Consider the following 22,692-nt stretch of genomic DNA (forward strand, 5'->3'; position numbering starts at 1 on the left):
GAACTGCTTTGCCTGTGCTGGGACGAGGGAGCAGTACCACAGGACATGTGCGATGCCAATATCATCACCGTCTATAAGAACAAGGGTGACCGCGGTGACTGCAACAACTACCGTGGACTCTCCCTGCTCAGCATAGTGGGGAAAGTCTACGTTTGAGTCGCTTTAAACAGGCTCCAGAAGCTGGCTGAGCGTGTCTACCCTGAGGCACAGTGTGGCTTTTGAGCAGAGAGATCCACCATTGACATGCTCTTCTCCCTTTGCCAGCTACGGGAGAAATGCTGCAAACAACAGATGCCCCCTGATGTTGCTTTCATTGATCTCACCAAAGCCTTTGACCTCGTCAGCAGACGTGGTCTCTTCAGACTACTAGCAAAGATCGGATGTCCACCAAAGCTACTAAGTATCATCACCTCATTCCGTGACAATATGAAAGGCACAATTCCGCATCGCGGTGCCTCATCAGACCCCTTTCCTATCCTGAGTGGCGTGAAACAGGGCTCTCTTCTCGCACCGACACTGTTTGGGATCATCATCTCCCTGCTGCTCTCACGTGTTCAAGTCTTCAGAAGAAGGAATTTTCCTCCACACAAGATCAAGTGGCAGGTTGTTCAACCTAAGAGCGAAGACCAAAGTACGGAAAGTCCTCATCAGGGAACTCCAAGAGTGTCTGCAGGGACTCATCGACAGGATTGCAGCTGTTTGCAACGAATGTGGCCTAACCATCAGCCTCAAGAAAATAAACATCATGGGGCAGGACGTCAGAAATGCTCCATCCATCAATATTGGCGACCACGCTCTGGAAGTGGTTCAAGAGTTCACCTACCTAGGCTCAACTATCACCAGTAACCTGTCTCTCGATGCAGAAATCAACAAGCGCATGGGAAAGACTTCCACTGCTATGTCCAGACTGGCCAAGAGAGTGTGGGAAAATGGCGCACTGACACGGAACACAAAAGTCCGAGTGTATCAGGCCTGTGTCCTCAGTACCTTGCTCTACAGCAGCGAGGCCTGGACAACGTATGTCAGCTAAGAGCGACGTCTCAATTCATTCCATCTTCGCTGCCTCCGGAGAATCCTTGGCATCAGGTGGCAGGACCGTATCTCCAACGCAGAAGTCCTCGAGGCGGCCAACATCCCCAGCATATACACCCTACTGAGCCAGCGGCGCTTGAGATGGCTTGGCCATGTGAGCTGTATGGAAGATGGCAGGATCCGCAAGGACACATTGTACAGGGAGCTCGTCACTAGTATCAGACCCACCGGCCGTCCATGTCTCCGCTTTAAAGACATCTGCAAACGCGACATGAAGTCCTGTGACATTGAACACAAGTTGTGGAGTCAGTTGCCAGTGATCGCCAGAGCTGGTGGCCGCCATAAAGGTGGGGCTAAAGTGTGGCGAGTCAGAGACTTAGCAGTTGGCAGGAAAAAAGACAGAAGCGCAAGGAGAGAGCCAACTGTGTAACAGCCCCGACAACCAATTTTATCTGCAGCACCTGTGGAAGAGTCTGTCACTCTAGAATTGGCCTTTATAGCCACTCCAGGAGCTGCTTCACAAACCACTGACCACCTCCAGGCGCTTACCCATGGTCTCTCGAGACCAGGAGGCCAAAGAAGAAGAATGTGCTCGGATGACAGGTCTTCTCCCCACCCCCCACCCCAAGACGTAGCAGGACATGTTGCACAAAGCTTGATTATGCTCCATTTTGGTGCCCGAATGCCTTGGACTATTAAATGTGGGAATTTTTCCTTTTATTTGCTCACACCTACCCCTGCTTTCAATCCCATTTGAGAACTCGCACCTCACCTTCCGCCAGTGATTCAGACTCTCAACAGTCGGTGACTTTACCAACTGGGCAAGCACAGGCGCAGCAAAAGGCTTCTCCTGTCTGTGACACCCATCCCACCCGAGCATGCACAATACAGAGCGTCTGAGGAGGGAGGGCAGGGTTTTAGAAACACCCAGAATGTGTCAGGACACTTGCCAATTTAGAGCAGTTTTTGGAGTGCAGGGCATTTTAGCTGTGCTTGCTGCCATTATTAGATTCATTATTTACAGCATCAGAAAACAGCTTTCTCTATCCTGAGATTTCAGTGCCCTCTTGCGATGTTGCAAATGAGCTTCAATTTTACTTCAGAATCGCATGTCTTGAGATGAATTAGCAAGAGTTGGCACGTCTGACTGAAAATGTTCAAAGAAAATGTAAAAAGTGCACATTTTAAGTCCCTGCAATTCCCATTTCAGATTGACTGAAATCAAGCTATTAGATGTTTTTACGTTGGCACTTTGTCAGATTGCGAAACACAAATATCCGTGCAAATGTTTTTTTAGCAAGCTTACAACGTAAATGCAATCTGATTCTGGAGGAGAGCTGATCCCATGGCTACCTCCATGTATTTAAGTACTTTACAGCTTGTACCATTGTTTTGAGATTAGTGTTTGGATACTGCCTTAGTGGGGGAGGGCAGCACTGAAATCCTATACCTTTCTAATGTTCAGACTAGAAGCATGTGTTAATTCGGAAATGCTTTCCCAAAACTTGTTTCCAGTCTGAAAACATTTTTACTGACTCCTGTTATCAGGAATCGCGAATAATGTCCATCTTCCCAATAGTTTTGGTCAATCATTCACCTTCAATCCTCTATGAATAAAGAGGTTCACACATCATAAACCTGTCAGGCCTACTTTGCTGTACTGTGTGACTCAGGAGATGATGTTGAAGATCACAGCCTTGATGCAACCTTGCTAATGAAGATGAGCAAACCAGAAGAACCCCTGCTGCTGTGATCTCAATAAAAGGAAGAACAAAGAATGTTTATGTAAAGACTGCTAGCACTATTCATGTCGGAACAGGATGATGGATATATGTTCTGATTTTACTGTATGCGTCCCTTTGGTAGTAAATAGGTGCCTTTTGTATTCTCGATCAGATTCTAAGAGTCCAGCAGTTAGACTTTTAAATAGGTTTTCCATTGCCCAGGAGAAGACTTAGACCTGGTGTCATAGTGCATATGCAAAAGAAATAGCTTGAGCAATGTCGAGAGAGAGAGAGAGAACGAACAGTGCTGGAGATCCACAGATAAAAGCAGCGGCGGGAGTCAGTGGGAGATGGAGAGCACAAGCCTGAGGGAGAAGGTACTGGAGACTCATAGGTAAAAGTGGGGAGTTGGCAGGGGAGAGCTTTTGGGGAATAAAGGGGAAATATAAATCAAAGTATGATGTCACAGGGAAGCAGTTAAGTGGTTGGTGAGGATCTTTTGCTTTCTCTCAACTCGGCCATTCATCTAAACTAGGAGCTAGGAAATTAAACATTTCCATTGTGATAAGTATAACAATAGTACAAGTACAGAGCAGGTCTAGAAGCATTAATTAAAATTAATAATTTAAACAAGGTACTAACTAGATTCTAAAATAGTGAATAGAGATTTTTTTTTTTAGCTCATGGATGGGCAGTTGAGATCTGTTGCTTGCAATTCCTGCACCATGTGGGAACTTCAGGAAAATTCATGTGTTGGGAGATCATGTGTGCAGAAAGTCTCTCCAGCTGCTCGAATTCGGGCTCAAGATTTTGGAGCTTCAAGAGCAGCTGGAGTCACTGGGGAGCATCACTGGGTTTCCTGGATCGTACATTCCAGAAGGGGGGTCACCCCACAGGAATGTGAACATTCAGGATCGTAGGTGGGTAACCATCTGAAAGAGTAGGACAAGGCAGGAAGTGCAAGAGTCATCGGGGTGAGTGCTACTCTGAAGCTGGTATTCAACATTGGAGACTGCTGGGAGTGATGACACCTTGAAGGAATGCAGTCCAGACCACGACACTAATAGGCAAAGGACTGCACAAGAGGGAAGAGCAAAGAGTAGAATAAAGTCGTTATAGGAGATTCCATAGTTAGGCAGACAGGCAGATATTTCTGTAATTGTCATTGTGAGTCCCGCATGGTGTGTTGCCTCCCTGGTGCCAGGGTAAAGGACATCATAAAGAGGGTGCAGAATACTCTGCACAGGTAAGGGAGTGAGCCAGATGTTTGTGGTACACGTCTGTACCAATGACATAGCAAAAGCAGGTATTGAGGTCCGACAGTCAGATTTTCAGGAGCTAGAGAGGAAGTTTAAAAAGTAGGACCTCAAGGTTGTAATCTCTGGATTACTCCCAATACCATAAACTAGCAAGTAATAGAAATAGAACAAAGAACAGTACAGCACAGGAACAGGCCATTCGGCCCTCCAAGCCTGCGCCGATCTTGATGCCTGCCGAAACTAACACCTTCTGCACTTCCGGGGCCCATATCCCTCTATTCCCTTCCTATTCATATATTTGTCAAGATGGCTCTTAAACGTCGCTATTGTATCTGCTTCCACCATCTCCCCTGGCAGCAAGTTCCAGGCACTCACCACCCTCTGTGTAAAAAAAAAAAACTTGCCTCGCACATCCCCTCTAAACTTTGCCCCGTGCACCTTAAACCTATGTCCCCTAGTAACTGACTCTTCCACCCTGGGAAAAAGCTTCTGACGATCCACTCTGTCCATGCCGCTCATAACTTTGTCAACCTCTATCATGTCGCCCCTCCACCTCCGTCGTTCCAGTGAAAACAATCCGAGTTTATCGAACCTCTCCTCATAGCTAATGCCCTCTAGATCAGGCAACATCCTGGTAAACCTCTTCTGTACCCTCTCCAAAGCCTCCACATCCTTCTGGTAGTGTGGCGACCAGAATTGCATGAATATTCCAAGTGTGACCTAACTAAGGTTCTGCACAGCTGCAACATGACTTGCCAATTTTTATACTCTATGCCCCGACCGATGAAGGCAAGCATGCCGTATGCCTTCTTGACTACCTTATCCACCTGCGTTGCCACTTTCAGTGACCTGTGGACCTGTACACCCAGATCTCGCTGCCTGTCAATACTCCTAAGGGTTCTGCCATTTACTATATACCTCCCACCTGCATTAGACCTTCCAAAATGCATTACCTCACATTTGTCTGGATTAAATTCCATCTGCCATTTCTCCGCCCAAGTCTCCAACCGATCTATATCCTGCTGTATCCTCTGACAATCCTCATCATTATCCGCAACTCCACCAGCCTTTGTGTCATCCGCAAACTTACTAATCAGACCAGCTACATTTTCCTCCAAGTCATTTATATATACTACAAACAGAAAAGGTCCCAGCACTGATCCCTGCAGAACACCACTAGTCACATCCCTCCATTCAGAAAAACACCCATCCACTGTTACCCTCTGTCTTCTGTGACCGAGCCAGTTCTGTATCCATCTTGCCAGCTCACCTCTGATCCCGTGTGACTTCACCTTTTGCACCAGTCTGCCATGCGGGACCTTGTCAAAGGCCTTACTAAAGTCCATATAGACAACATGAACCGCCCTTCCCTCATCAATCATCTTCGTCACTTCCTCAAAAAACTCAATCAAATTAGTAAGACACGACCTCCCCTTCACAAAACCATGCTGTCTCTCGCTAATACGTTTGTTTCCAAATGGGAGTAAATCCTGTCCCGAAGAATCCTCTCTAATAGATTTCCTACCACTGACGTAAGGCTCACCGGCCTATAATTTCCTGGATTATCCTTACCACCCTTCTTAAACAAAGGAACAACATTGGCTATTCTCCAGTCCTCTGGGACCTCACCTGTTGCCAATGAGGATGCAAAGATTTCTGTCAAGGCCCCAGCAATTTCTTCCCTTGCCTCCCTCAGTATTCTGGGGTAGATCCCATCAGGCCCTGGGGACTTATCTACCTTAATGCTTTGCAAGACACCCAACACCACCTCCTTTTTAATAATGAGATGATTGAGACTATCTGCACTCCATTCCCTAGGCTCATCATCTACCAAGTCCTTCTCCTTGGTGAATACTGATGCAAAGTACTCATTTAGCACCTCACCCATTTCCTCTGGCTCCACGCATAGATTCCCATCTCTGTCCTTGAGTGGGCCAACCCTTTCCCTGGTTACCCTCTTGCTCTTTATATACATATAAAAAGCCTTGGGATTTTCCTTAATCCTGTTTGCCAATGACTTTTCATGATCCCTTTTAGCCCTCCTAACTCCTTGCTTAAGTTCCTTCCTACTGTCTTTATATTCCTCAAGTGCTTCATCTGTTCCTAGCCTTCCAGCCCTTACAAATGCTTCCTTTTTCTTTTTGACTAGGCTCACAATATCTCGTGTTATCCAAGCTTCCCGAAACTTGCCAAACTTGCCTTTCTTCCTCACAGGAACATGCTGGTCCTGGATTTTAATCAGCTGACGTTTGAAAGACTCCCACATGTCAGATGTTGATTTACCTCAAACAGCCGCCCCCAATCTAAATTCTTCAGTTCCTGCCTAATATTGTTATAATTAGCCTTCCCCCAGTTTAGCACCTTCACCCGAGGACTACTCATCCTTATCCACAAGTACCTTAAAACTAATGGAATTATGGTCACTGCTCCCGAAATGCACCCCCACTGAAACTTCGACCACCTGGCCGGGCTCATTCCCCAGTACCAGGTCCAGAATGGCTCCATCCCTAGTTGGACTATCTACATACTGTTTCAAGAAGCCCTCCTGGATGCTCCTCACAAATTCTGCCGCATCCAAGCCCCTCGCATTAAGTGAGTCCCAGTCAATATTGGGGAAGTTAAAATCACCCACCACTACAACCCTGTTACCTTTACATCTTTCCAAAATCTGTCTACATATCTGCTCCTCTACCTCCTGCTGGCTGTTGGGAGGCCTGTAGTAAACCCCCAACATTGTGACTGCACCCTTCCTATTCCTGAGCTCCACCCATATTGCCTCGCTGCATGACCCCTCTGAGGTGTCCTCCCGCAGTACAGCTGTGATATTCTCCTTAACCAGTAATGCAACTCCCCCACCCCTTTTACATCCTCCTCTATCCCGCCTGAAGCTTCTAAAGCCTGGAACATTTAGCTGCCAATCCTGCCCTTCCCTCAACCAAGTCTCTAATAGCAATAACATCATATTTCCAAGTACTAATCCAAACTCTAAGTTCATCTGCCTTACCTGTTATACTTCTCGCATTGAAACAAATGCACTTCAGGCCACCAGTCCCGCTGTGCTCCGCAACATCTCCCTGCCTGCTCTTCCTTCCTCTTAGTCCGACTGGCCTTATTTACTATGTCCTCCTCATTAACTTCACTAGCTGTCCTACTGCTCTGGTTCCCACCCCCCTGCCACACTAGTTTAAACCCTCCCGAGTGACGCTAGCAAACCTTGCAGCCAGGATATTAGTGCCCTTCCAGTTTAGATGCAACCCGTCCTTGTACAGGTCCCATCTGTCCCTGAAGAGAACCCAATGGTCCAGATATCTGAAACCCTCCCTTCTACACCAGCTGCTCAGCCACGTGTTTAGCTGCACTATCTTCCTATTTCTAGCCTCACCGGCACGTGGCACAGGGAGTAATCCAGAGATTACAACCCTCGAGGTACTGTTTTTTTAACTTACTACCTAACTCCCTAAACTCCCCCTGCAGGACCTCATCACTCTTCCTGCCTATGTCGTTGGTACCGATGTGTACCACAACCTCTGGCTGTTCACCCTCCCCCTTCAGAATGCCCTCTGTCCGTTCAGAGACATCCTTGACCCTGGCACCAGGGAGGCAACATACCTTCCTGGAGTCTCTTTCACGTCCACAGAAGCGCCTATCTGTGCCCCTGACTATAGAGTCCCCTGTAACTATTGCTCTTCTGCGCTTTGTCCCTCCCTGCTGAACAACAGTGCCAGCCGTGGTGCCACTGCTCTGGCTGCTGCTGTTTTCCTCTGATAGGCCATCCCCCCCAGCAGTATCCAAAACGGTATCCTTGTTAGAGAGGGGGATAGCCAGAGGGGATTCCTGCACTGACTGCCTGCCCCTTCTAGCAGTCACCCATCTATCTGCCTGCATCTTGGGTGTAACCACTTCTCTGAAACTCCTGTCTATGATGCTTTCCGCCACCTGCATGCTCCTAAGTGCATCCAGTTGCCGCTCCAACTGATCCATGCGGTCTGTGAGGAGCTGCAACTGGGTACGCTTCCTGCAGATGTAGTCGCCCGGAACGCTAGAAGCGTCACGGACCTCCCACATCTCACAGGAGAAGCACTTCACCCCTCTCACTGACATTTCTAGCACTAATTAGTTAATTAATATAATATAATATAAATAAATACTTATTAAATCCTTACTAAATTATGATACACTTCACTATGTGGTCCCTAGTGCTAGATTTCTACAATAAATATTAAATGCTGTCTAAATACAGTAATCTCCTCTTTCTGGTTTAGTTACTCTAATTAATTAGTTAATTAGTGTTTTAATCAATTTTTATCAGTTTTATTTTCAAATTCGGTACAGATTCGCTCCCAGCCAATCAGGTCACAGCTTTCCTGTGACGTCACTTTTTCAGTTTTTCCCACCCGAGCGAACTTACTCTGTTTACTCACCGCTTTGGAACTCCGCCCTCTGAGTCTGCTCCGAGAAATAGGAAGATGGGGAGGATAAATGAATGATTAAAAACAGAAACTGCTGGAAATACTCAGCAGGTCTGGCAGCATCTGTGGAGAGAGAAGCAGAGTTAATGTTTCAGGTCTGTGACTTTTCATCAGAACTGACTGTACAGCCTTGTGAACTTAACATTGAGTTCAATAACTTCAGAGCATGTCTGGCTTTAAAAAAAATATTTTTTAACCATGTGCCTGTTTTTCATGTAGTCAGAGCTGCTCATTATTCTGCTTTTAACAATCTCTCTGGACTAATGCTTTGTCTTTCACCACAAGCATTAACACACATTTTGCCTTTGTCCCTGTACAGCCTTGTTATTTAATCTGTCCTGCCCACACACTTTCCCTTTTGTTCTTTCCCCCACCATTCTCTTACCCCCCCCCCCCTTCACTTGCTTAAAACCTAATTCGTTTCTAACCTTTGCCAGTTCTGATGAAAGGTCACACACCTGAAACGTTAACTCTGCTTCTCTCTCCACAGATGCTGCCTGACCTGCTGAGTATTTCCAGCACTTTCTGTTTTTATTTCAGATTTCCAGCATCTGCAGTATTTTGCTTTTATATTAGGATAAATGTGTGGCTTGAGGCATGGTGCAGGAAGGGAGGGTTTCAGATTTTTGTCACTAGGACCAGTTCTGGGATAGGAGGCATCTATTCAAAAGGGACAGGTTGCACCTCAATGGGACTGGGACCAATGTCCTCGTGGAGAGATTCACTGGTGCGGTTGTAGAGGCATTAAAGTAAATTGGCAGGGCGATGCGCACCAGCATATAGAATTATAAAAGGGGAATAACATGCATCAAGGAGTGAGTATGTTGGATAGTATGAGGGAAGGAAGTAGTACTGTATTAGATAGTATCAGACTGAAAAGGATTACAAGGAAAACAAGGACAGGTTTACAGTGCATGTATGGAAATACACAATGTGGTGAATAAGGTTGGTGAACAACAAACACAACGCTGTGGGAATGTGATGTAGTGGCAATAGTGGAAACATGGCTTAAAAATGATGAGGTTTGGGTGCTTAATATTCAGGGTAGAAAGTGTTTAGAAAAGGTAGGGAAGGAGAGAAGGGAAGTGGGGTGGCAGTACTAATTAGGGGAGACACTGTTGGAAAGAGAGGGTGTCCTTGAGGGGGCAAAGAGAATCCATTTGGTTAGAGCTGAGAAACAAAAAGGGTATGATCACACTACTGGGGGTATTCTTTTGGCCCCTCAGTCGTGAGGGATTGAGGAGCAAGTCTGCAGGGAAATGACAGATGTGCAATAACTGTAGAGTGGTGATATTGGGGGGGATATGAATTACCCAAATATCAATTATGGTAATATTGGAGTAAACCCTAAAGAGGGGGAGAAAGTTCTGAAATGTGTTCAGAGAACTTCCTTGACCAGTTTGTTCTTGGTCCAACTGGGAAGAAGGCATTGCTGGATCTGGTGCCGGGAAATGAGGTGGACCAAGTATCTGTGGGGGAGCACGGATAAAAGTGATCAATGTATCATAAGATTTAGATTCGCAATGGAGAAGAGCAAGGAACAATCTGAAGTTGAACTTCTAAATTGGAAGAGGACTAACTTCAATGGGATAAAAGGGATCTAGCCAGAGAGAATGAGAATAGAATGGCAGTTTACATAAAAGGGAATCCAAAAGTCGTCATCTGGCATGTAAATAGTAAGTGGGAAGTAAGAGGCCAGGTGGGGCATGTTGGAGTCAAAGAAGGTGATATTTAGGGACTTGGGTGATGCTGAGACTGGTGGAAGGTCTTGAGTGAGGAACTACGTGTTTGTAATCCTTTTGCTCTGTACAATAAATGTGAAACTGCCTAAAGATAGGCTCTAGCATTTTCCTTCCTTAACAAGCTTTCTGAAGTTTTAACATGGGATTCAAGGGGAGACGGTGACATCGTGGTAATGTCCCTGGACTAGTAATCCAGAGCACGGGTTCAAATCCCAGCACGGCAGATGGTGAAATTTGAATTCAATTAATCAAAATCTGGAATTAAAAAGCTCGTGAAACCATTGTCGATTGTTGTAAAAACCCATCTGGTTCACTAATTTCCTTTAGGGAAGGAAATCTGCTGTCCTTACCCGGTCTGGCCTACATGTGACTCCAGACCCACAGCAATGTAGTTAACTTTTTAAAAAAAAATAAGAAAATTCCCTCTGAAATGGCCTAGCAAGCCAGTTCAAGGGCAGTTAGGGATAGGCAATAAATGGCCTAGCCAGCGATGTTCACATCCCACAAATGAATAATAATTTAAAAAAATCCTTGAAGGTGGCCAGACATATTGAGAAAGTAGTAGCAAAATGTATGGGATCTTGGGCTTCATAAATAGAGGTATTGTAAGATTTAGGTTCAGGAGTCACAGAATACCCAAAAAAAAAAGGTGGTTGAGAACTCGTAAGTAATTTTAAAATAGTTTATCAAGAAGGAACAGTTTAGATAAGGTGCATAAGCTAATTAGACCCACCCTGTCTTTTCGCTTCCTCCAGTTAGCCGAGGTGTCAGGAAGCTCTTCATCTTCTGCCAAACGGGGGCTGCCCTCTCTGCTCCTCCAAGCATCCATTGTTATAACTTATTTTTGGAGGCTGGTAGTTCACCCGATTTCAAGGTGTCAGGGGCCATCACCTCCCCCTCGTCCATCACTTCAGCTTGAGGCATCTTTCAGTTTACTTCATACTGGAGGCCAAATGTTATCTGTACAAGCTAAGAGGGTACACAAGGCTGTAGAAGGTTCCCTCATATCAGCTTGGGAATGCCTATGGTGTCTAGTAGCTTCTATAAGACCCCCTTGGAAATGTCACACTCCTCTTCCCCTGTCTTGTTTATACTCGTGGTGACCCTGGTGTTAGGAATGGCTTCTCTGTCCCTTTTAAGAAAGGAAAGCAACTCTTCTGTGGGTCTGTTTCATATTATGTCTGCTGTTTCCATAGAATTCTATAGTACTCTGAAGTACTATTTCGTAAAGTGGTCCCATTTGTCACAGTTTCCACCTCCCCAATGCACCCCCCCACCCGCACCCCCGAGAAGGAAATATCCTTATTGACTTCTCGCAACTGATTTTTAGCTAACCTAGATATTTCTAAACTGCCGCTAAGAATAAATGTAAAATTCTTTCTCGTAAAATGCCAACAATACATATGGTTCAAACAAAAGATTATGCATGGACTTGAGATTCTCCAACTCTCCTTTTATATGTATCCATCTTGTGTATAGTTCTTGCCAAATTCTGGACCTAGCCCTCGATTGTCTTTATCCAGATTCCATATCCCTCCTTACATTAAGTGCCTAACAATTTTACTTCTTCTGACAGGTGCCATTCTATCCTGAGGACAGTTTCTCTATGAAGTATTTGTCAATGCCTTGATGATTTAAAATGTTGTCTCTCTCTACTGGCCACAATAACTATTCCATGGTGTCCTGTTGTCAAGTAGCTGAGCATGTCTGAGACCCTTTCTTCAGTGCAGGTTCACAATGCATTCTCGCTTGTTCTTTACTTCTCACTCAACAAATCACATCTGCACACTCATACTGGTATCCCAATATCATGCCACATGTTCCATCCAATAAAAGCCATTCATGGACTTTCAGGTGATCTTGTCAAAAGATCAGGAGGGGTGTCTGTCTGAAGACCTTTGTTTATAGATGACCTTTTATGCTTCAAAAATGTCATAATTATCCCAAATTCAAACAGCGTTGTTGTTGGGCTGACAGATTTTGTCAATGTTAAGTTTGTTTTTCCCCAAAAGGAACTTCCTGGGGTTTTTTATGATGCTAAGGAACCACCTAGACTGCTTTTCATTAGTTTTTTTTTGTTGAATGAAAATTTGATTATCCCCTTAAATTTTAGGTAAATTTTCCCTTTGAGTGCTTGAAATATGAACACACCAAATAATTTTATCAATTCAAATTTCAGAAACAATAATGCCCAGGATTGATGGTTTAACATTTCGAGATGGCTTCAATATCTCCCCTTCTCAAGCACTCTGTCTTGGAAGATAACAAATGGCCTGAATGGGTTAAGGCAAAGTCTGTCTTCCAAATTGTCACCATGCTGTGACATTTAATGTCTAGATAAGTTCCTAAATTCTTGAAACAAAAACTGAAAGATCTCTTGCTGTGGCATCAGTACTCATGTGGTCCTGGAAACCATCGTCACCTGTTTTTTTTAAAAAGCACAGAATCCATTGTGGTTGTGCCCCAGAGGGTTAATTTGTCCAAACATACCTATCAATTTAGAAATTAATTTCATAATATTCAATATATAAATTTACACTCAGCAATATAAAAGTTATGTGAATTAAATAAGAGCTGTCAGCACAAAAGATATACTCTGTGCTTGTTTTCAAAGGGGCAGAGCAAAACAATCCCAGATGCATCACTTCATGTAACTTTTCCAATCAGATGAACCAAACGCCATTTTAAACTGTTTTCCCAAGTCTTGGAATCGAGGGCAATACAAACCTATATTTAAACTGGAATCTTCTCTCCTTAGGACTATTGTGTTTGCTAATGGCTCTCTGCTGCTTACCAATGTGAAACCTCGCAGCTTTGGTGTATACAAATGTGTTGGCCGGGGTCCAAGAGGGAAGCCCACCGTGCTGGAAGCTGCACTACGCATGGCAGGTATGAATAAGGAACAGTGTAAATAATTAAATCTCAGCCACCATGTTCACGTGTAGTAGTATTGAGTCAGTTGTGCAGACACCACAAAGAAAGAAACCAAGAAAGGACATAATTGCATCAGAGACCGCTGCACCTTTTGAGGGAAGATTGGATGAATATTTTAAGTTGAGAAAGATAAGGAGCTACGTAGGATTCGTATTTGTTCTAATAAGGAGCCAGGAGAGTCACAATGGGTCAAATGGTCTCCTCCTGTGCAGATTTTTTCTGCTTTAAAATTCATCACAATTTAACAATTGTATATAAGATGCAATAATGTCCTCTTTACAATTATAGAATTCAATTGGTTCAAATTTGTAGTTCCTTTTTAGCCGGTTAGGCGCAAACTTTTTCTCTCTTCCAAAATGGATGAAGGGCACCCTCAAGGTTTGATCATCGTCATGAATTGGATTGAACATTTTTGACATGAAAAGCTAGAGCAGATTAAATATTAAGAAAATGTTCTGATAATCTAAAAGCTATGGAAGGTGGCAAACTGAGGAGAGAATCAGAAGTGCTGTTTGTATTTCATTTTAATTTTTGTTTTGTATTTGTCAAATGCCATGAGTAGCTTTAATAAGAATCGTTAGTGAAACAGTTGTGTGAGCTGAAAGCTCAAGGCTCGCTCAAGGATGGTTACCAATAAAATGGGCTATTTAAATGTTTCAACCTTGGAAATGCCAAGGTAATGTCACTGCTGAGCAGATTTTTTTTTGGTCTCATTAAGTTCTCCCTCGACCTCTTTCCCTACCCCAGCAAAAATCAAACTTTTAGGATTGGGGGATGTAGTTTCATAGTCGCCACCATACAGAAGACAGTTGAGCTTGCATTTATGTAGCACCTTCAATGTATAAAAATGTTGGTGTGCTTCAGAGACAGAATCATAACTATATAAACAGATAAATGTCTTCAAATGTAGTTTTAAACTTTATAGAAAATATGTGACCATTGAGAATTATGGCTGGGTCCTGGAAGTTGGAAATAAAAATGCCCGCTTCACCTATATTTGCAAATTTTTGCATTTTATGTGCAAACAAAATTACATGAAAATTGACAAAGAACACAACTAAGGAAATTTTCTATGGATCGGAAAAGGAAATGGTGATAGGAACAGGTAGGAGAGGGAGAAGAACATCCAGGAAAAGAAAGATGATGCCTAAGGCCATGCTGCCCAGGAAAGGGTGATTATAAGTGGTAGTGTGATATAACTAGGAGAAACTAGGGTGACAGGTGGCTCAGAAGTGGAGATTGTGAGATCATGCAGGAATTCTGTAGATTATACACACTGTAGCCACAGTATACTGTTGAAAAAGGGCAAACACGTTTAAGCTGGTGCATGGGATGCCAGTCAGGCAGGCTGCTTTGTCCTGGATGGTGTTGAGGTTGAGTGTTGTTAAGTTGCTTCCGTCCAGCCAAGTGTTAACTATCCCATCTTGTGCCTTGTAAGTGCTGAAGAGGCTTTTGGGGGGTGGGTGGGGGGGGGGGGGTCATCAGGAGGTGAGCTGCTGGCCACAAAATACCCAGCCTTTGACATTCTCGTACCTTGTATCACATCACTTTGATATGAGTTATATGATTAATCGCTATGAGAATCACATCGCTTTTGTGGTTGATCCAGTTGTTTAGATCCATGGTGACCCCTAGGCTATTGGTGGGAGATTCACTGGTAATGCTATTGAATGTCATGGGGAGGTGATTAGGCTCTATGTTGTTGGAGATGGTCATAGCCTGACACATGGCATGAATGTTACTGGTCACTGGACTGTTTGTGCCTGATTCGATACCTATGTCGCAACCGAGTGATCCGTCCAGTTTTATTCTTTGTTTTCTTTTTAGTATTTTGATACAATTGAGTGACCTTCTAGGCCTCTTAAGGGGTTAGTTAAACACCTTTCCCTTTGGTGTGGTACTGGAGTCACACATAGGCAAAATGAGATAAGGACAGATTTTCAAAAGGACATGAGTGAACCAGTTGTGAAAATACTTGATGTTTACATTGTGTAGTGGGGGATGGGGGGAAATGCAATCACTTGTAGTACTGGTTATTGTGTAGAATTAGAAAAGGAAACAGATCATTTATTTAAAAATTTGAAATTGTAATCTTGATTTTTTTTTTTAATCCAGTGCTTCTTGCAAAGCATGATGGGCCTTCACAGGCAAAACCATCTGAGTGATTGCCCCTGATATCAAGGCAGCATTTGACCAAGTGTGGCATTAAGGAGTCCGAGCAAAATTGAAGTCAGTGGGAATCGGGGGGTGGTGGGGGAGGAAATCGCTTCACTGGTTAGAGTCAGAATTAGCACAAAGGAAGATGGTTGTAGTTGTTGGAGGTCAATCATCTCAGTCCCAGGACATCACTGCAGGAGTTTCTCAGGATAGTGTCCTAGGCCCAACCATCTTCAGCTGCTTCGTCAATGATCCTCCATCATAAGGTCAGAAATCGGGATGTTCGCTGCTGATTGTACGATGTTTAGTATCATTTGCAACTCCTCAGATACTGAAACAGTCTCTGTCCATATGCAGCAAGACCTGGACAACATTCAGGCTTGAGCTGGTAAGTGGTAAGTAACATTTGTGCCACACAAGTGCCAGGCAATGTCAGTCTCCAAGAGACAATCTAACCATCCCTTGACATTACCATCGCTGAATTCCCCCACTATCAACATCCTGGGGGTTACCATTGACCAGAAACTGTGAACTGGACCAGCCACATAAATACTGTGGCTACAAGAGCAGGTCAGAGGCTGGGAATTCCGCGGCAAGTAGCTCACCTCCTGACTCCCCAAAGCCTGTCCACTAAAACCTGGCTCAGGTATAAAATGAAAACCCGACCCAGGCCCGACCCGACCACAGCCAACCCGAGCCCTTTAATTATTTTTCGCACCCAACCCGACACTAATCTCCTTCATCTGTTCCAGCAGCAGGCTATTCCTGCAGCTGGAGTTGTGGGAAATCATGGGTAAGCCTGATGCTGTGACACCGGGAGCAGTGTCCAGCCCAACCCGACCCGAGCCCGAATGCTGGACTCAGAATTTCGACCCGACCCAAACCCGACACGTGTAGTCGGGTCTAGTCGGGTTCGGGTCGGGTAGCCAGGCTTTACTGTCCACGATCTACAAGGCACAGGTCAGGAGTGTGATGGAATACTCTCAACTCACCACGCCGCCTTCGAGAGCATCTTCCAAACCCGCAAATTCTTCCACCTAGAAGGACAAGAGCAGCAGAGGTGTGGGAACACCACCATCTGCAAGTTCCCCTCCAAGTCACACACTTGGAAATGTATCGCCGTTCCTTCACTGTTGCTGGATCAAAATCCTGGAATTCTCTCCCTAATAGCACTCTGAATATACCTGCACCCATGGACTGCAGTGTTTCAAAAAGGTGGCTGCTACCACCACCACCCTCACCTCTGGGCAATTGGGAATGGGCAACAAATGATGGCCTTGCCACCCACATCCCATTAAACAAATTTTAAAAAAAAGGGCTGAGGTCTTCTGAAATAATGATGCAACCCCTACCCCTTGAATTGCCTTTGGCTGTGGAGAGTGCATTTTAGACTGGACGTTCTTGTTGGGATGTGTTGAGTTAAGATGTGTAAACTGTTTTTGGTTTCTCATGATTTTACTGTTGATGTGGGAAATTTTCTTCACTAGAAATCAATTTTAAAAAAAAAAGTGATTTAAATCCAGGCTAGATGCAGTTGTATGCTTGGTTTTTGATGCTTCATATGCTGCCTTTATACAAATGAAGCTTATCACAATTAAAAGAGCAAAGGGCATCTTTAACCAACAGGAATAGAATGGAAAATATCGGCACTACTGCCATCTATTGAGTACAGAATGTCAGCTGATGCTTGAATTACAAAAAACTTCTGCCAAAAACTCAACAGTGTAGTTTTGGGTAGATGTTTCCTGTGAATATTACCATCAGGGCGGCGCAGTGGTTAGCACTGCAGCCTCACAGCTCCAGGGACCCGGGTTCGATTCCGGGTACCGCCTGTGTGGAGTTTGCAAGTTCTCCCTGTGTCTGCGTGGGTTTTCTCCGGGTGCTCCGGTTTCCTCCCACAAGCCAAAAGACTTGCAGGTTGATAGGTAAATTGGCCATTATAAATTGTCACTAGTATAGGTAGGTGGTAGGGAAATATAGGGACAGGTGGGGATGTTTGGTAGGAATATAGGATTAGTATAAATGAGTGGTTGATGTTCGGCACAGACTCGGTGGGCCGAAGGGCCTGTTTCAGTGCTGTATCTCTAATCTAATCTAAAAAAGGATACAGGGCAAATAGATCAAAGCAAATGGAAAATATTGAGCTTCTCCTGAAGCTGTCTTTTTTTTTTTAATTCAGAAATCAACGATATGGTGACGTTCAGTCCAAAGATTTTCATTGCAAATACTACACAGCATGTTGAATGTCCACCACCAAGAGGACTGCCTCTGCCTGTTGTGTCATGGTATAGAGGCAGTACACAAGTTCCAACTGCAGGGCGTGTCTACCAGGCTGGCAATGAGCTGGTCTTCAATGAGACAGCAGAAGAGGATTCTGGGACCTACACCTGTCATGCTAGAAACAAAGCTGGAGAGAAAACCAGGGAGCTGAGCATCACTGTGGCAAGTAAGGAACAATCAGATGTCTATGGTGCATTTCCTATCCTCCGGAAAACATTGAAAATTAATTAATTAGTTTGACCTGTAGTCAAACAGCCAGTTTGCACACAATAGGGTTCCACTGACAGTTAAATGATCAGTTCATTTTTTTCTTGATTTTGGTTTAGAAATAAATGCTGGTTGAAAATCCATAGAAAACAAAGTATTTCCGCACACATTCTGCACAATTTTATCACTTAGGATGGTTGGCTTATCAAGATGAGGCCTCTGCCCATGCTTCTCAAGCTATGTACTGACAGGTAAATTAGCACCTCTTTCAGCAAGTTAAAAATACACCTACCACCCAGCCCTTTGCCTGGTCAGTTCAGCTGAAGTCAAAAACTCAATACCATATGCGCATCATAGATATGATTGTAGGTTCTAGTGCAAACCCTGCTCCTTTTCAGATCAGTTTAATATCCCATCCAAAATAGAGCAGTTGAATCAATGAAGCACACTGTCATATTTTAGGGATCTAAAGGAAAGAACTTGTGTTTATACAATGCCTTTCGTGTCCTCTTTTTCAGCCAATGCGCGGATTTGAATTGTACTAACTTTCACATAGTAAAACTTGGCAACTAATTTGTGAACAGATTCCATAAACAGTGAATAAGATAAATAGTCATTTATTTGTTTTGGTGTACTTGCTTGAGGGATGGGTGGTGACTGGACACTGGGAGAACTCTCCTCTTCTTGAATATTGCCATAGCGTTGTTGATGGCCCCCTGAGTAGACAGGTGACGCCTTAGTTTATCATCCCATCTGAAAGAAGATGCAGCGCTCCCTCAGCATTTTATTAAAGTATCACTCTCATAGTGCGTGTGTTGCTGAGAGTTTAAATCCATAATTTTGAATCCAACTGAGCCAGTAGACAGGTGTAGTGCAAATAACTAATTTGTGTTTTTGGGCAAGATAGCAGTGAGAACGTTGATTCCTGGGGATGAGAGGAAAGATCAATTGATTTCCATTATTGATTGCTATCTAAAGCCACCCTGTTAAAATGCCTACATGTGCACATTTGGCGGGGACTGAATTACACTTATTGAAAGCAAAATACTGCGGATGCTGGATATCTGAAATAAAAACAAGAAATGCTGGAAATACTCAGCAGGTCTGGCAGCATCTGTGGAGAGAGAAGCAGAGTTAACGTTTCAGGTCAGTGACCCTTCTTCAGAACTGCCAAATATTAGAAACGTAAAAGGTTATAAGCAAGTAAAGTGGGGGTGGGGCAAGAGATAACAAAGGAGAAGGTGTAGATAGGGCAAGGTCACAGAATAGCTGACCAGAAGGTCATGGAGCAAACAATATGTTAATGGTGTGTTGAAAGACAAAGCATGAGTACAGAAAGGGTGTTAACGCGCTGAAAATTGAACAGCTGCAAGTACAAACATGAAAAAAACAGTAGGTAAGCAAACTGAGCAAACTAAGATGAAATAAAAAAATTTTTAAAAGGAAAAAGAAAAAAATAACAAAAAATAAAAGTAAAATGGGGGGCTGTCACGCTCTGAAATTATTGAACTCAATGTTCAGTCCGGCAGGCTGTAGTGTGCCTAATCGGTAAATGAGATGCTGTTCCTCGAGCTTGTGTTGATGTTCACTGGAACACTGCAGCAATTCCAGGACAGAGATGTGAGCATGAGAGCAGGGAGGAGTGTTGAAATGGCAAGCAACCGGAAGCTTGGGGTTCTGTTTGCGGACTGAGCGGAGATGTTCTGCAAAGCGGTCACCCAGTCTGCGCTTGGTCTCCCCAGTGTAGAAGAGACCACGTTGTGAGCAGCGAGTACAGTATACTACATTGAAAGAAGTACAAGTAAATCGCTGCTTCACCTGAAAGGAGTGTTTGGGGCCTGGGATAGTGAGGAGGAGGTAAATGGGCAGGTATTACACCTCCTGCAATTGCAGGGGAAGGTGCTATGGGAAGGGGACGAGGTGGTGGGTGTAATGGAGGAGTGGACCAGGGTGTCACGGAGGGAACGATCCCTTCGGAATGCTGACAGGGGAAGGGAGGGGAAGATGCGTTTGGTAGTGGCATCACGCTGGAGGTGGCGGAGGATGTGGATATGGAGGCTGATGGGGTGGAAAGTGAGGACAAGGGGAACCCTGTCCCGGTTCTGGGAGGGAGGGGAAGGGATGAGGGTAGAGGTGCGGGAAATGGGCCGGACACGGTTGAGGGCCCTGTCAACCACAGTGGGGGGGGGGAGGAATCCTCGGTTGAGGAAAAAGGAAGACATACCAGAAGTGCAGTCATAGAAGGTTGCATCATCAGAGCAGATGCGTCGGAGACGGAGAAACTGGGAGAATGGAATGGAGTCCTTACAGGGTGTGAAGAAGTGTAGTCGAGGTAGCTGTGGGAGTCGGTGGGTTTATAATGGATATTAGTAGACAGCCTATCCCCAGAGATGGAGACAGAGAAGTCGAGGAAGGGATGGGAAGTGTCAGAGATGGACCATGTAAAGGTGAGAGAAGGGTGGAAATTTTGAAGCAAAGTTGATAACGATTTCCAGTTCGGGGTGGGAGCAGGAAACTGCACCGATACAGTCATCAATGTACCGGAAAAAGAGTTAGGGGAGGGGGCCTGAGTAGGACTGGAACAAGGAATGTTCGACACATCCCACAAAAAGACAGGCATAACTAGGAACCATGCGGGTACCCATAGCAACACCTTTTACTTGAAGGAAGTGAGTGGAGTTGAAGGAGAAGTTGTTCAATGTGAGAACAAGTTCAGCCAGGCGGAGGAGGGTGGTGGTGGATGGGGACAGGTTGGGCCTCTGTTCAAGGAAGAAGCGGAGAGCCCTCAAGTCGTCCTGGTGGAGGATGGAGGTGTAGAGAGATTGGACGTCCATAGTGAAGAGGAGGCAGTTGGGGTCAGGAAACTGGAAATTGTCAAAATGACGTCTGGCGTCAGAAGAGTCACGGATGTAGGTGGGAAGAGACTGGACCAGCGGAGAAAAGATAGAGTCAAGATAGGAAGAAATAAGTTCAGTGGGACAGGAGCAGGCTGACACAATGGGTCTGCCGGGACAGTCCTGTTTGTGGATTTTGGGAAGAAGGTAGAAGCGGGCTATCCGGGGTTGCGGGACTATGAGGTTGGAAGCTGGAGAGGGAAGATCTCCAGAGGAGATGAGGTCAGTGACAGTCCTGTGGACAGTACACTTATTATCTAGACTTGCATATGAATTATAAGATGCTGGACAGATGCCAGTGGCAACAGGACCAGATCCAGTAAAGAGTCGATACTTTCAACAGAGGAAGAAAAAGAGCTGATCCCTTATAATTACTGTTTGGACACTTTTTTAATCTGTGCCCTCAGTTACTCCAAATTCATTTGTTTTCTAATGGACAAGTGGAAACTCGAGAACTTCCTGTTGATGCTGCCATTGGGTTCCCTTTTTGTTCTGAAAATTGATACTATATGATCATATTGGGACAGATATTGCTGTCAGTATAACTGGGAGGCTCTTATTATTTATGTGTAAATGGTACAGCAACTTTGGGCAAGGGCAGATGCGCATTTATGTGGGTAGGTCCAAATATTGCTGTCCAAATTGCATTACTCCACTGTTCATGTCACAAAAATGGCATTTTGCTGTCTCACCACTGACCTTCATTGAATATCGAAGTTACTGTATTTCACATTTTGGTAGGAAGAATGAGGAAAGGCAATAGAAAATAAAGGATACAATTCTACAGAGGGTGCAGGAGCAAAGGGACGTGGGGGTATATGTACACAAATCACTTGAAGGTGGCAGGCAGGTTGAGAAAGCAGTCAATAAAGCATATGGGATCCTGGGCTTTTTAAATAGAGATAGAGAGTACAAATGTAAGCAAGTTATGATGAACCTTTATGAAACAATGGTAAGTGTTAATTAGTGCCACTCAACCTCTTTGGCATCTAAAGTTAGCTATTATAAGTGTAGAGCCTCATTCCTTCAGGTTGTGAATTGTTTTGAGTTTATAAAAGATCAAAGTTTTAATTCTCATTTTTTTCTAACTTTTATTGTCTCTTTTCTCTCCTTTTTAGAGGCATCACTTTCTGTACCTGATTTGACACTGACTTCATACCCTTTAATTCACCCTCCTCCTCACTATTTATTTTCTTTCCTTAAATCTTATTGATTAAGCAGATACCCTGTTAGTTGCATTGTCCAACTTGATGAAGCAACAACATTTGTACTCAACAGCGTAGCAGCATGCTATAGACAGAACAAAGTGATATCACAACCAGCGGCTCAAAGTTCTGCAGTCCTGCCGTACCCAGTTGTGAATTGTGATAGACTATTATTGTGAGGAGGAGGCTCCATGAACAACTCTATCCTCAACGATGGTGGGGTGCAAAAACAAGGCTGAAGCCTTTGCAACCATCTTCAGCCAGAACTGCCAAGTTGATATCTGTCTCTGCTTATTTCTGAGATCCCCAGCTTCACATAAGCAAATTTGATCTGCTCCACGTGCTATCAAGAACCAGCCAAGTGCACAGGATACCGCAATGGCTGTGGATCCCCATAACACAGGTTCTGTACTTCAGTACTGCAGACTTGTGCTCCAGAACTAACCACACCTCTAGTCAAGCTACTCCAGTACAGCTACAACACTGGCATCTACCTGACCCAGTAGAAAATTGCCAAGGTATGTCCTGTCCACAGGAAGCATGAGAAATCCAATCCGGCCAATTATTGTCCCATCAGCCTACTGTCAATCATCAGTAAAGTGATGGAAGGGGTCATGGACAGTGCTATCAAGAGACGCTTGCTCACCAATAACCTGCTCATGATGCTCAGTTTGGGTTCTGTCAGGACAGCACTGTTTCAGTCTGTTTTAGGCCAAACATAGACAAAAGAGCTGAATTCCTGAGGTGAGAGTGACTGCCCTTGACATCAGGGCAGCATTTGACCGAGTG

At 44.5% G+C, this 22,692-nt stretch overlaps 1 protein-coding gene across 4 annotated transcripts in view; it reads left to right on the forward strand.

The window, feature by feature from the left end:
• The window catches only part of LOC137366035 (inactive tyrosine-protein kinase 7-like), a 583,411-nt gene that overhangs the window by 385,854 nt on the left and 174,865 nt on the right, over positions 1-22,692 (forward strand). For all 4 annotated transcript variants that reach the window (XM_068028160.1, XM_068028157.1, XM_068028158.1 and 1 more), the window contains 2 exons: positions 12,985-13,115; positions 17,497-17,763. In XM_068028160.1, the coding sequence (XP_067884261.1) occupies positions 12,985-13,115; positions 17,497-17,763 (398 nt within the window). The remainder of the gene's footprint in view (positions 1-12,984; positions 13,116-17,496; positions 17,764-22,692) is intronic.

This window comes from Heterodontus francisci, chromosome 3 (assembly GCF_036365525.1).
Source record: "Heterodontus francisci isolate sHetFra1 chromosome 3, sHetFra1.hap1, whole genome shotgun sequence".
Classification (NCBI taxonomy): Eukaryota; Metazoa; Chordata; class Chondrichthyes; order Heterodontiformes; family Heterodontidae; genus Heterodontus; species Heterodontus francisci.